General features: G+C 34.6%; 1 protein-coding gene across 1 annotated transcript in view; it reads left to right on the top strand.

The window, feature by feature from the left end:
• Positions 1 to 12,357, top strand: part of LOC118749645 (protein dachsous-like) — a 237,058-nt gene that overhangs the window by 155,807 nt on the left and 68,894 nt on the right. The window contains exon 2 of the mRNA XM_036484447.1: positions 7,822 to 8,194. Within this exon, the coding sequence (XP_036340340.1) occupies positions 7,822 to 8,194 (373 nt within the window). The remainder of the gene's footprint in view (positions 1 to 7,821; positions 8,195 to 12,357) is intronic.

Here is a 12,357-nt window from a genome sequence, read left to right as displayed (position 1 = left end):
ATATAACGGTAATTTAGAGAAATACATAATCTTCGATAAATCAGTAAATATTGAAGCTAATTTATTCAAAATTGATGCCTGCAACAATTCTTTACCAAGAAATACGTTAATGGTAAAATTTTGGAAAATGGGCGTGGCACCGCCCACTTATGATCACATATATGTACATATATCGGTAACCGTTCTACCAATTTGTACCAAACTCGGTGTGGTTATTGTGCTTGCCACATATAAGCAAAACGTTGAAAATTATTGAAATCGGACTAAAATTACGGCCGCTTCTCATATAACGGTAAATTTCAGAAATGCTTGAAACTTCAATATTTCGAAATTGAAGGACGCTAATTTACTCAAAATTGATACACCCCGGCTTACCATCTAGCGGAAGGTTTCGGAAAGGTGAAAAAACATATATTTAATACTTGCGCCGGGTATTTAATGTTCGGCTCCGCCGAACTTAGACTTTCTTACTTGTTTTAATTTAGCACGTTTTTTTTCTAAAATTTTTTTCCCTCAGTATTGGAATGTGAGTTTGTAACATTCGATACGATACTAGGGTTCTGGTACTCGATTCCAAAAAATATCGTTTCAAAACTATCGAGTAGAAAATATCGGTATCGAATGCCAAAAGTATCGATATGGTATCATATCGAAATTCGTGTCCCTAGTGGCATCATCTTCAAAGCCTCCACCGCCTTCCCTACCCTCAACTACTAACGCAGTAACTAAACCCCTTCCGCCGGTACTCCAGTCTGATACAAGGAAACTAGTTGTGGTTCCGCCAAAGAGGTCAATTTTTGTCTCTAGATTTTCGAGAGACACTACCCTAGACGATGTAAAGCTTTATATCTCATAAAAAATTACAACTGTCGACTTAAGCATCAGAAAATTTAATTTTAAATACGAAAGAAATATTGCTTCATTTAAAATTTACGTCAATTTAGATAATTTTAATGCGCTGCTTAGTAGTTCTTTTTGGCCCCCCGGAGCTTTCGTTCGTGAATTCGAATATAGGCCCAAAAAAGGAAACAACTTAGCTAATATTCCCCGTCATAACGCTGAATCAAAAAACTAATTATTAAATCTGCTTTAAGTATTTATTACCAAAATGTAAGAGGCTTAAATACTAAATTAACGAAGTTATACCTTAAAGGCCTTGAATGTAATTATAATGTTCTTTCTTTTACTGAAACTCGGCTGAAACCGCACATTTTCAATTCAGAGATTCTTACAAATAATTATCATATCTATAGACAAGATAGGGAGGACAGAATCGGCGGTGGCGTACTCTTCGCTGTAGACTCTTCAATACCATCTGAAGAAGTTAGTCTTCCACACATTGATTCAGTAGAATTCAAATGCATTCGTGTACAGGCTGGAAAAGGGTATATTTACTTAGCTCTATGCTATATCCCTCCCCGATCTGACACATTGGTGTATTCACGACTCATCTCTTTACTTTAATCAGTTAATTTACTGACTAATCCCTGTGATTCAATGGCTGTGTTGGGTGATTTTAATTTACCAAGCATATCATGGAACATCATTGACAATGATATCGTACCTTTCGCGTCTAGTGCGTGCAACAACGTATTTTTAGAGGAAATGGCTGAACTCTGCCTAACTCAGGTTAATGTACTTCACAATAAGTTTGGTAAAGTATTAGATCTTGTTTATGTTGATGATGCATCTAAGTCCGTTGTAAATAAGCGTGATCCCCTAGTTTTGCCCGAAGATGTCTACCACCCTGCTATGGAGGTATCTTACGAAGTTATAAGTGATGGTCAAAATTGCAGTACCCAAGCACACGAACCAAATATTCGCTTTGATTTTTCGAAAGCCAACTTTAAAAAGCTTAACAAAGAACTGTCTAAATCGTGGCCCGCATATAAAGAAAATATTGAACAAAGCGTTGCACTTTTTAACTTTACTTTACATAAGTTGCGATCCCGTACGAGTCCGGACTAGTCAGAAATAGTCAGAATCAGTCAGATTTTATTGGAAATCGATCCCGTACTCGGTTCTCTGACTATTGAGAGGACAAAAAAGAGAGTAAATACGGTTCTCTCTCTGTCAGATGTTACCCGTTTTAGTCCGAGAATTTTTTGCTGGTAAATTCTGGTAAATGTGTCAAACGATCAGCTGTAGTGTGTTTGGCAACCAAATTGTAAACAAAAGAAAAGTTCACTCTGCTAATTCATGTGGAAAAGTATTTAATTACTTGTTTCAGTGGATTCTAATGAATTTGAAAGTGTTTTTGGTTATTTAGATGTGTGAGCTGAGTGTGTTTACATACAAAATAAGAAAAAATTTACAACCAAAATTTGGAGGTTATGTTGAAGTTGACAGAAGTTACCATTTTTTACTAGAAAGCGATCCCGTACTTTTCAATGTTACTCTCTCGCTCTGAGTGAATTTTTATTTTTTGACAGTTTTACTAGTCCGAGTCCGAGGAATACGGAATTGCACCTATAAATTATTTTAAAAGCATGTGCCTAAACGAATGTATGTTCCTGAAGAACAAACACAGTTATGGTTTACTAAAGAACTGAGAAATTTGAAAAACAGAAAGTCGCGTTATTTTAGATTACACAAAAAAACGGGTTTACACTCATACTATGTAAAATACTCACTTTTGCGTCATAAGTTTTTTGAATTAAACAAAACGTGTTATAAAGCTTACTTGTGTAAAATCAAACGGCATATAATATATAACCCCAAATCATTTTATGACTTCGTAAACTCCAACCGAAATGTACGTGGGTTTCCTTCCGCCATGAAGTATCAAAATACCGTCTCTGGTGATAATCAAACAATTTCTAACATTTTCGCTCAGTTTTTTAAATCCAATTATTCCATTAACTCACATGCTAACATTGACTATCCTTTTAAACTATGTCCAATGAACTCAATATCTCCCGATGATGTAGTAGTTTATCTTAAATCCTTAAAGCTGTCCTGTTATGGTCCTGACCAGATCCCTACATGTATTCTTATAAATTGTTCTGATTACCTTTATGAGCCGTTAACAGCGTTATTTAATTTGTCTCTTAAAGAGGGCGTTTTTCCAACTATATGGAAGGAATCGTTCATAACCCCGTTACATAAAAGCGGGTGCAGATCTTCAGTGGAGAACTACCGGGGAATAGCTAAGCTTTCTGCAATTGCTAAATTATTTGAAGCAATTATAACAAATCAGTTGACGCATTTATTTCTTCTAGCATTTCATATAGTCAACATGGATTTTGCAAGGGCAAATCCACTTCTACAAATTTACTTGAATTAACATCCTATACAGTGTTGCCGCGAAACATTTTTAGCGGTAGCTAAATTCAGGCTAAAAAAGGGCTAAAAAAGAGCTAAAAATCGTCGTTGTGGCTAAAAATGGTAGCTAAATTTTTTTACCTACATATAAATATATAAGTATACACGCAAACATTTTCTATAAGTAATGATATAGAAAAACAATGAACTCTGGAAAGAATTAATATTTTATTCAACAAAAAAACTTGTTGTGTAACACATAAAGCATATTAAGGGCCGCCAACTTACCTATTTTAAAGTATAGTTAAATCGTTAATGGATAAGATAACGGCCCAGAAACGTAAAAAACATATATACATTATACATATGTTATTAATTAATTAATTTCTTACATAAACAAAAAAATGAGATCACATTAAGAATACATAAGTACTAGAATCATATCTATATACAGTGTCGGACAATACTAAATAACTTAAATAATTTCAAACTATGCTTCGAAAAATATCCATTTGTAAAAGAAATTTTTAAAATATTATGTTATAATTTACAAAGAATTAAAATGTCGGTGCTTTATTATTGTCCGGCGCTGTATGTATCAAACAAACAAAAGAGTATTCATTTAATGAACTCATAGTAAAATAATTTAATCTATAAACATTTTTTTTAACACATTAAATATCTATATCTATATCAATATAATCATCGCTAAGCGATTCTTCGTCGTTACAATTTTGCTCATTTCTCATTAACCTGACGATATTATCTGTAATTTCAAAAAAAAAAAAAAAAAATTCATGACAACATTTCTGTACATTTTTTAAGCCATATCTTACAGTTAATAAAGCGTTTAACATTGCAAAATTAATTTTATTTCTGTGCTTATTTTTAACGAAATTTATTATAGAAAACGTCCTTTCAACTTCTGCGTTACTTAAAGGTAAAAGAAGCAACCGATAAACAAACTTTTTCCACCACTTAAGCTAGCGACACAATGAACAGTTTATTTGCCTTGAAGGAAAGGCGTTCGCTTTATAAGCGAAGAGTTAAATTCATGAAAATCATATAAAAAATTTTAATGTCAATGATGAATAAATTTTGAAAAGGGCTAAAAAAAGGGCTAGGGGCAATTTCAAATTTTTGTGGCCAAAAAAAGAATTTAGTAGCCAAATTTAGCCACCAAAGGGCTAAAACGGCAACACTGATCCTATATCTCAAAAGCATTTAGTGAAAGCAAAACTGTTGATGTTATATATACTGACTTCAGTAAAGCATTTGACAAAGTGTGCCACTCGTTGCTCATCCATCAACTTGATCTTCTTGGTCTTCCACCTAATTTTCTACGTTGGATCTCTTCATACCTCTATGATAGATCACAAAGGGTAATGTTTAAAAATACTATCTCGGACATCATTAATGTTACTTCAGGAGTCCCTCAAGGTAGCCACCTAGGCCCGGTTCTGTTCTTGCTTTTATAAACGATATTTCTACAGATATAAAATTTTCCAAAATTTTAATGTATGCAGATGATGTAAAGCTTTATAAATCGTACGTTTCAATTAAAGAAAGGTCTTTGCTACAATCAGACTTACACAGCATGGCTTACTGGTGTCAAGTAAATCTCATGCCTCTAAATCTTAAGAAATGTAAAGTAATGTGCTTCTCGCGACGAGCTGTTCATCCTGCTTATTATACAATAGGTAACCATAACCTGGAACAGGTATACAATTTTGTGGACCTTGATATCACAATGGATCCTAAGCTTAATTTTAATCTTCATTTTAATGTGACAGTCAACAAGGCTAAAGGTGTACTTGCATTTGTGAAACGATGGTCAAAAGAATTTTGTGGCCCTTATATCACTAAAACCCTGTTTACAACATTAGTTAGGCCAATTCTGGAATACGGTTCGGTGGTTTGGAATCCAAGGTATCAAATTTACTCCGACAAGATAGAATCAATTCAAAAACGATTCCTACTTTTTGCTTCAAGAAATTTCCGTTGGGATTCTCAATATAACCTTTCACCTTATACGAGCCGATTAAAACATATGAATCTTCCTACACTTTCCAACCGCAGGCAAATGCTTGGTACAATATTTATAGTTAAATTACTGACAGGCTCAATTTCAAGTCCGCTTCTTCTGGGCGAAGTTAGCCTTAATGTTCCCTCCCGGGTATCAAGACACTTTTGTCCCCTATTTCTGAAAGCTTGTAAAACTAATTTTGAATTGCACGACCCACTCCGTTGCTTATGCCAGGATTTTAACTCTCATTCCAGCACGTTTTTGTATATCTGATCCGCTTTTCAGCATTAAGAAATCGATACTGTCCTCTCTCAATAAATGAATCATTAAAATAAAGACATAAAATCGGCTGATGAATTTAGTTCTGTAGCTGAACAGTTTTAGATCTCGACACTTAACAAACTCCTGCCTATCGTGACTCGGCGCAAAAATTGAAAATACTGGTTTCCGTACGTCACGCGGACTGCGCCCCCCGTGCGGATGGGCGGGAATGGAGGGTAAAAACCGTTGGGATTATTATTAGTATTATTAAAAATCTAATAGGCTACAAAACTGCATACTCAGCTTCGTAGAAATCTAATTAAAAAGCTCAAAATTATGATGAAACTTTGTCAAATTTTGCTAATTTTTATACAAAATTTTAAATTTTTACTTACATAGTCTTTCAGTTTCATAAAAAATAATAAACATTAAACAATCGAAAGGGGAATACCCAAAGAATGCTTAAATGTCTCTTTCCTGTTTATACTTTCGCCACTTATATTTTTCATGTCCATGTTTTTTTAAGGGAATTAGTGGTGACAGGTAATAAGGTCAATGGAAATAAGGTCAATTGACATTATTACCTTTTCAAAAGCGAAATAAAGTCAAGAAAAGTTTGGAAATAAAGTCATTGACGCTATTTCCTCATTCAAATGGAAATAGCGTCAACAATGGTTAAAGTATGTCGATTCATAGAAAAAAATTTTGTTCTTACAATAAAGATTGCCCCGTAAGTGTTGTTTTTTAATAGATGAAAAAGGTTATTGCCAAATCCTCAGTGTTGTGATATTAATCCACACACAATCATGAACTACCACCAATTGATTTTATTTAAAAAATTTAAATTACGAATATGTAAAAACGCACAGCTGGAATACGAGAAATATTTGAAGAAAGAGTGTAGAAATGATCCACAACTTGCAAAACATGTTTCATTTCCACACAAATAAAGCGAACACTATCAAATTGAAGAAACAGTCCATGTCCAAAAACCCCGGAGGAACCCTGAAAGAATTATGTGTTTTAAATTAGCATATTTTGAACGAATTCGGAATGTCTAAGGTGAAAAAGAAACCAACCTTTCTATAAGGAAACAATGTCTGTCTCCGCCAGCAATTTGTGACGACATCATTTAAAAGCAGCTAAGGAGGCGTAGCGTGACGTGGTGTGCGCGCCGGTCGCGCGGCGCGCGCGGTGTGGCGCGCTGACGGGGGCCGCCGCCAAGCTAAGCAAATTTAATGTTTGAAAGAGAAATAATGTCAATGGATTTTATTTCGTTTTTAAAAAGGTAATAATGTCAATTGACTTAATTTCGCACCAGGGTGGGAAATAAAGTCAATTGACCTTATTTCCGTTGATCTTACTACCTGTTACCGAGTTAGTATTATTTTTTTACCTCCCTTTTATTAGCTCGGGATGTAACTATGTAATATTGATGCGCCTAAAAGATGCAGCGATTTCTATTCTCAAGTTACATACCTGATGACAGTACGAATGGAAATTATAACAGCGGGGTTTTAGTTTTTTAAACTTTTATTTATATTTAATTTAACTAAAATCAAGTTAGAATTGTTTATTTAAAAAAAAACTTAACAAATCATTATAAAAGCCTTAAAAAACTGTGACAACGATGACAGAAAACAAGGATGCTGCGTATGTTTATGGCTCCCTTATATTCTATGTCGTTTGTGATAACGAAAGTGCTGCCACGTTTCTACGAAAAATTGTTTTTGGGCCAGAGTACAAGGATACTCTTATTAAATTAATAAGAAAACACTGAAAAATTGGGACTTAACTGGTACAAATATGAAAAATCGGGACACTTATACGTCCCGACTTTTAAAAAATATTCAGCGGGACAATTTTCTCAAAATTGGTACTGTCCCGCCAAAATCGGTACGACTGGTCACCGTAGCTATATTGCATTTGTTCCATGGGTTAAAATATTCTACTAAATGATGCCTTGTGAAATTTTACTATACGTGCCCTAGGTACATATTTCGCTTCGATATGAATTTTAACCATTTATACACTTATTCTAAAAACATTCAAAAAAAAATTTGCAAACTTAATATGGCAATACCAAAATATTGCTTGACAACGCAAAAATGCTTCGAGGTTTTACCATCCTGAGTTGGAATCATGGATCTGAAATTGTTGCACAGGAAATGGCCCTAAATTTAAATTGCGCACAATTGACTGCAATATTTACTTTTATTTGCTGCACACTAATTCATAATTTTTCGCTCTTTGGAATTTTGTCTTTCTAGGTGGAAATGTCGGCAATAAATTCAGCATCGATATGCATACGGGCGAATTGACTGCACGCCATCTCGATCGTGAGCAGTATTCACATTATCTGCTTCAGATCCAGGCTCAAGATCGTGGCTCGCCCAAAAATTTCCAAGGTCACTGTAACATAACAGTTCACGTTGAAGATGAGAACGACAACGATCCTAGCTTCGAACAGGCAAAGTATATGGCCAGCATACCCGAGAATACACTGGTCGGTACAAGTGTGTTGCACATAAAAGCGACAGACGCTGATTTGGGTATCAATGCGCGTCTGGTGTATTCGTTGGCCAATGAAACACAATCGATGTTCACGATTGACAGCAAATCCGGCATCGTCACTACAGTGAGGTATGTGTTGTATTAGATTTACAAAAACTTTTTCCAAGAACAAATATACATATATATTTACATATATGTACATAAGAACCAGAGATGCGCGTGAAGAAATTTTGAATCATGTCACTCACAATCACGCAATCAAAAACAAAGTTGTGTCACGCTTAAGCACGCACAATAAATATCGGACTCACGCCACTCACGCCACTCACGCGTGATCACGCTCATAAAACCAAAGTGTTTTTTTTTCTTTTGCAGAATTTAAGATATCCGATTTGTAATTATTTACTTATAGCCCCGCCAGAATGTGTACTTGTACGTCAATAAAGGATCGTACGTAACGTAGAGATACGCCACAATGAAGTTGTTGCGTCTTCAAACAAAAATCAGCTGTTCCTTGAGCCCGCGTACTTGGGGTTTACACAAGTCAATTTTGCAGATACATTAGCAATACATTCACACTTTTTTACTAGGGTATTCACACTTCTCTCGATGTCTTTCATTTCATTTATTAAGCCTATGATATACCAATCTTACAGACTTATCATCTTAACCGTAAATTAGATATTTAAAATATATGATTAGAAAGAAATTTATTCTAGTAATGAACCAAAACGAGATCTCGGGAAAGCGAAGTCCAGATCAAAGCTCCTAGAAATTCTATTAAATTCCATGAGAGCCCTTGAAATGGGGTCATAATTATAATAATTAGCTTTATTTAATTTAATATGAAAAGGGTAATGAGAGCGTAAAGTTCTATACGAAACATTGAAATTTATTTGCTCAAGAACCTCAGGACAGTCAACTAAGCCATCAATAATATCGTAGGATAGTTCCTCGTCACTGTCTTTGACTTTTCGAAGACAGTTGATTGTCCGGACGCCTACTTTACTCAAACAATGTAACAATTTAAACATATTCTCAATTGTATTGTATTGTGTAAACGCAAGGTTATACAAATGTCAGCATTGCCGGATTTACTTGCGTCAAAAGTTGAGTGTTGGCCAATGTTCGTTGGGTCCGTCGACGCAATGGTTGCCAATCTGACACTCTCTATGCAAACACACACAGTCTACTCAACTGTCAGTTTCATCCTTGAGCGGAACGTACGCAAAGTACCTAGTCTGACGGGGTCATTAGTCATGAAAACTAATTATTGATTGTCTTTGGCGTGCTGAGGAACGTTTGCCTGGTGCCAGAAGTGCTTGCTAAATTCTGCATGCAACTGTAGCGGGTTAAGTTTCCGGTACCTTTTCTGGATATAAGGAAGTGAATCATTGCATTTGAGGCGATAAGATTGTGGCTCTGCTTCGCCTTCACTTTCTGTCAAACGAAAATTCTTCCATTTGTCGATTTAAGCTCCTTTATTCAACAACAACTGAAATAAGGTCAATTGACACTATTTTGCATACTGGCGCGAAATCAAGTCAATTGGACATTATTACCTTTTCAAAAGTGATATAAAGTTAAAAAAAAATTGGAAATAAAGTAAATGATGCTGTTTCCTCATTCAAATGGAAATAGTCAACAATGCTTAAAGTATGTCGATTCAAAGAAAAAAATGTTCTTGCATCGTACGTGAGATATGAATGTTGTTACAATAAACAACTTTGCCCCGTAAGTATTTTTTCCATAGATGAAAGAGGTTATTATTTCCAAATCAATAGTGCTATTAATCAAAACAGAATCTTGAACCACCACTAATTGATTTTATTAAAAAAAATTTTAATTACGAATATAATAAAAACGCCACGCGAAAAACCAACGCAAAAAGAGCTTGAATACGAGAAATATTTGACGAAAGAAGAACTGGCAAAATATGTTTCGTTTCCACAAAAATAAAGCGAACACTATTAAATTGAAGAAACAGTGGATTGCCGCCATTCCCAAAAACCCCGGAGGAACCTAAAAAGAATTGTTTTTAAATTAGCATATTTTGAACGAATTCGGAATAACGCTGCGTTTACATAAGACAATTGAGAATATGTATTAGTTGTCAAATCGTTGTGTAAAGTAGGCGCCCAGAAAATTATAAAGACAATACATTTTTCAGCAAACGCCGTTATTGTCGTTTGACGTGAATTTCACATTATTTACTAAAATATCCAAACACAAACCACTTTTTCATAATACTGTGATTTTTTGTGATTGAACCCATCTGGGACTTACCTGTAATCACTGATGTTAATTCTGATTTGTAATTTAAAACTGTAAATTCTTCTGTCAAGCGTTATACAAGGTCAGCATTAGTATCACCGATAACAGTTAAATGAGGTGGATTTTTATATCAGAATCTCATTTTTGTGAAAAGTGTGCAGTTAGTTATGTGAAATATATAAAAACTTAAATTAAAAGTATACAAAAAATAAATCTACCTGCATTACAGCACGGCGGTGTGGCACGCGGTCGCGGGCCGCCGCGAAGCTACGCAAATTTAATGTTTCAAAGAGCAATAATGACAATGGATTTTATTTCGCTTTTGAAAAGGTAATAATGTCAATTGACTTTAGCTCGCACCAGTATGCTAAATAGGGTCAATTGACCTTATTTCCGTTGATCTTGTTACCTGTCACCGTTTTTAGTGTGTAAGTTAACACATAATGGCCCGTACTTATAGTCAAAATAAAGTCGACTGTAAAGTTAAAAGCAGCTTTTTGACATAACTTTCAAGAGGATATCTGTCAAAGAAACCTGCTTTTAACTTTAGAGTCGACTTTATTTTGACTATAACTACGAGCCAAAAAGTTTATTTAGCCAATCTTTTAAATTCCTTGAGTTAAGTAATTTTTTGAAGAATGTGAAACTATATTAAATTGTTGCATTTCCTGCTTCACAATCAAAGGGTGCTAAATCGAGAACTAGCACAACAAATTAAACTTAGTTAGGGACACGATATCGAGCAGAAAGTATCGATATGGTATTCATTTAAAGTATCGCTGTAAAAATATTGGGTACCCATTCGATATCCCAAATATCGACACCAAATACAAAAAATCAAATCTGAATATTGGTCTCGTTTTCTAATAGTTAAATTCAAAAGTACATATTGAATAGAGTTGAGCACTTTTCTTTTGAGTGAACCGTTCAGTTGTAGTTCGCTTACCTTAGTGAACTAGTTCTTTAGTTCAATTGCCGAATTATCATATTATTATAATACGTATTGCATACAAAACAAAAAACCTAGAAAATCACATAAAAATTATGCAGCCTTTTTCAATCGACGGCATATATTTGAAGTAATTGTACTCTTCTTGGCATTATTGTTATTAGGCAAAAATATTTAGTTACATAGGTAGCATATTTAGTTTTAACATCGTTTGAATCATGTACAGAGTTTCCGCATAAACAAAGTACAAATAAACAAGTATATAAAACAAAAACTTTAACAAATTCATAGTGGCTAAATGAGTTCGGCCGTTGCCCCTTTTTCGACCGTGAATGGCTCCGTGACAGCAGCAACATTGCCTAATCGCCTACTCACCACGGCCCGTTCCACCCACGTACACATAATACACCTACACACACACATATACACATGAATTGTATTTACACATACACACACACATGAATTACAACATAATATGAAACAAGACACAATTTTGCGAATGTCATATCGACCAGACGTGTTCTGCGCTATAACCCCGCTAAAGCAAATTTAATAAAGTGTGTTAATATTCCCCCAAAAGGTTCTACTTGTTTATTTAAAAAAAAAGTTCGAAGCTAGTGGTGAGTGTGCCCCCCAAAGTGTGTGCCCGTGGTGTACGACTGGACGGCACCTATAGAGAAACAAAAAAAAATTAATAAACATAAAAAATATACATTTACAGTCCACAAATTAAAACCACAAACAAAGTTTAACAATTAAAAAAATTAATAGGTATATTACCAAGTGAAAACTGAACGCAAAAGAAAATGTGTACTAATTTAACATTCAAAAAGTTCCATAGCTACCACATACTTAAATAAAAAGTGAAGAAGAGCGTACATGCATACATTTATAAACTTTAACATTTTATTCCGGGCGCGTCGCGTAACACTTATACACACTAAAAACAATAATAATTTCACATTAAACATCGGTACAAAATCAGGCGCGAAATAATTTAATGTAAAAACATAATTCACCCAAAAAACAACACTATAGAAGGAAGCACTTTATCGCAGTTAGGCTCAAC

Source organism: Rhagoletis pomonella, unplaced genomic scaffold (assembly GCF_013731165.1).
Source record: "Rhagoletis pomonella isolate Grant_MI unplaced genomic scaffold, Rhpom_1.0 Rhpom_scaffold_00026, whole genome shotgun sequence".
Classification (NCBI taxonomy): Eukaryota; Metazoa; Arthropoda; class Insecta; order Diptera; family Tephritidae; genus Rhagoletis; species Rhagoletis pomonella.
Note: the sequence above shows the minus strand (reverse complement) of the source record. Positions and strands in the feature narration are given on the sequence as shown.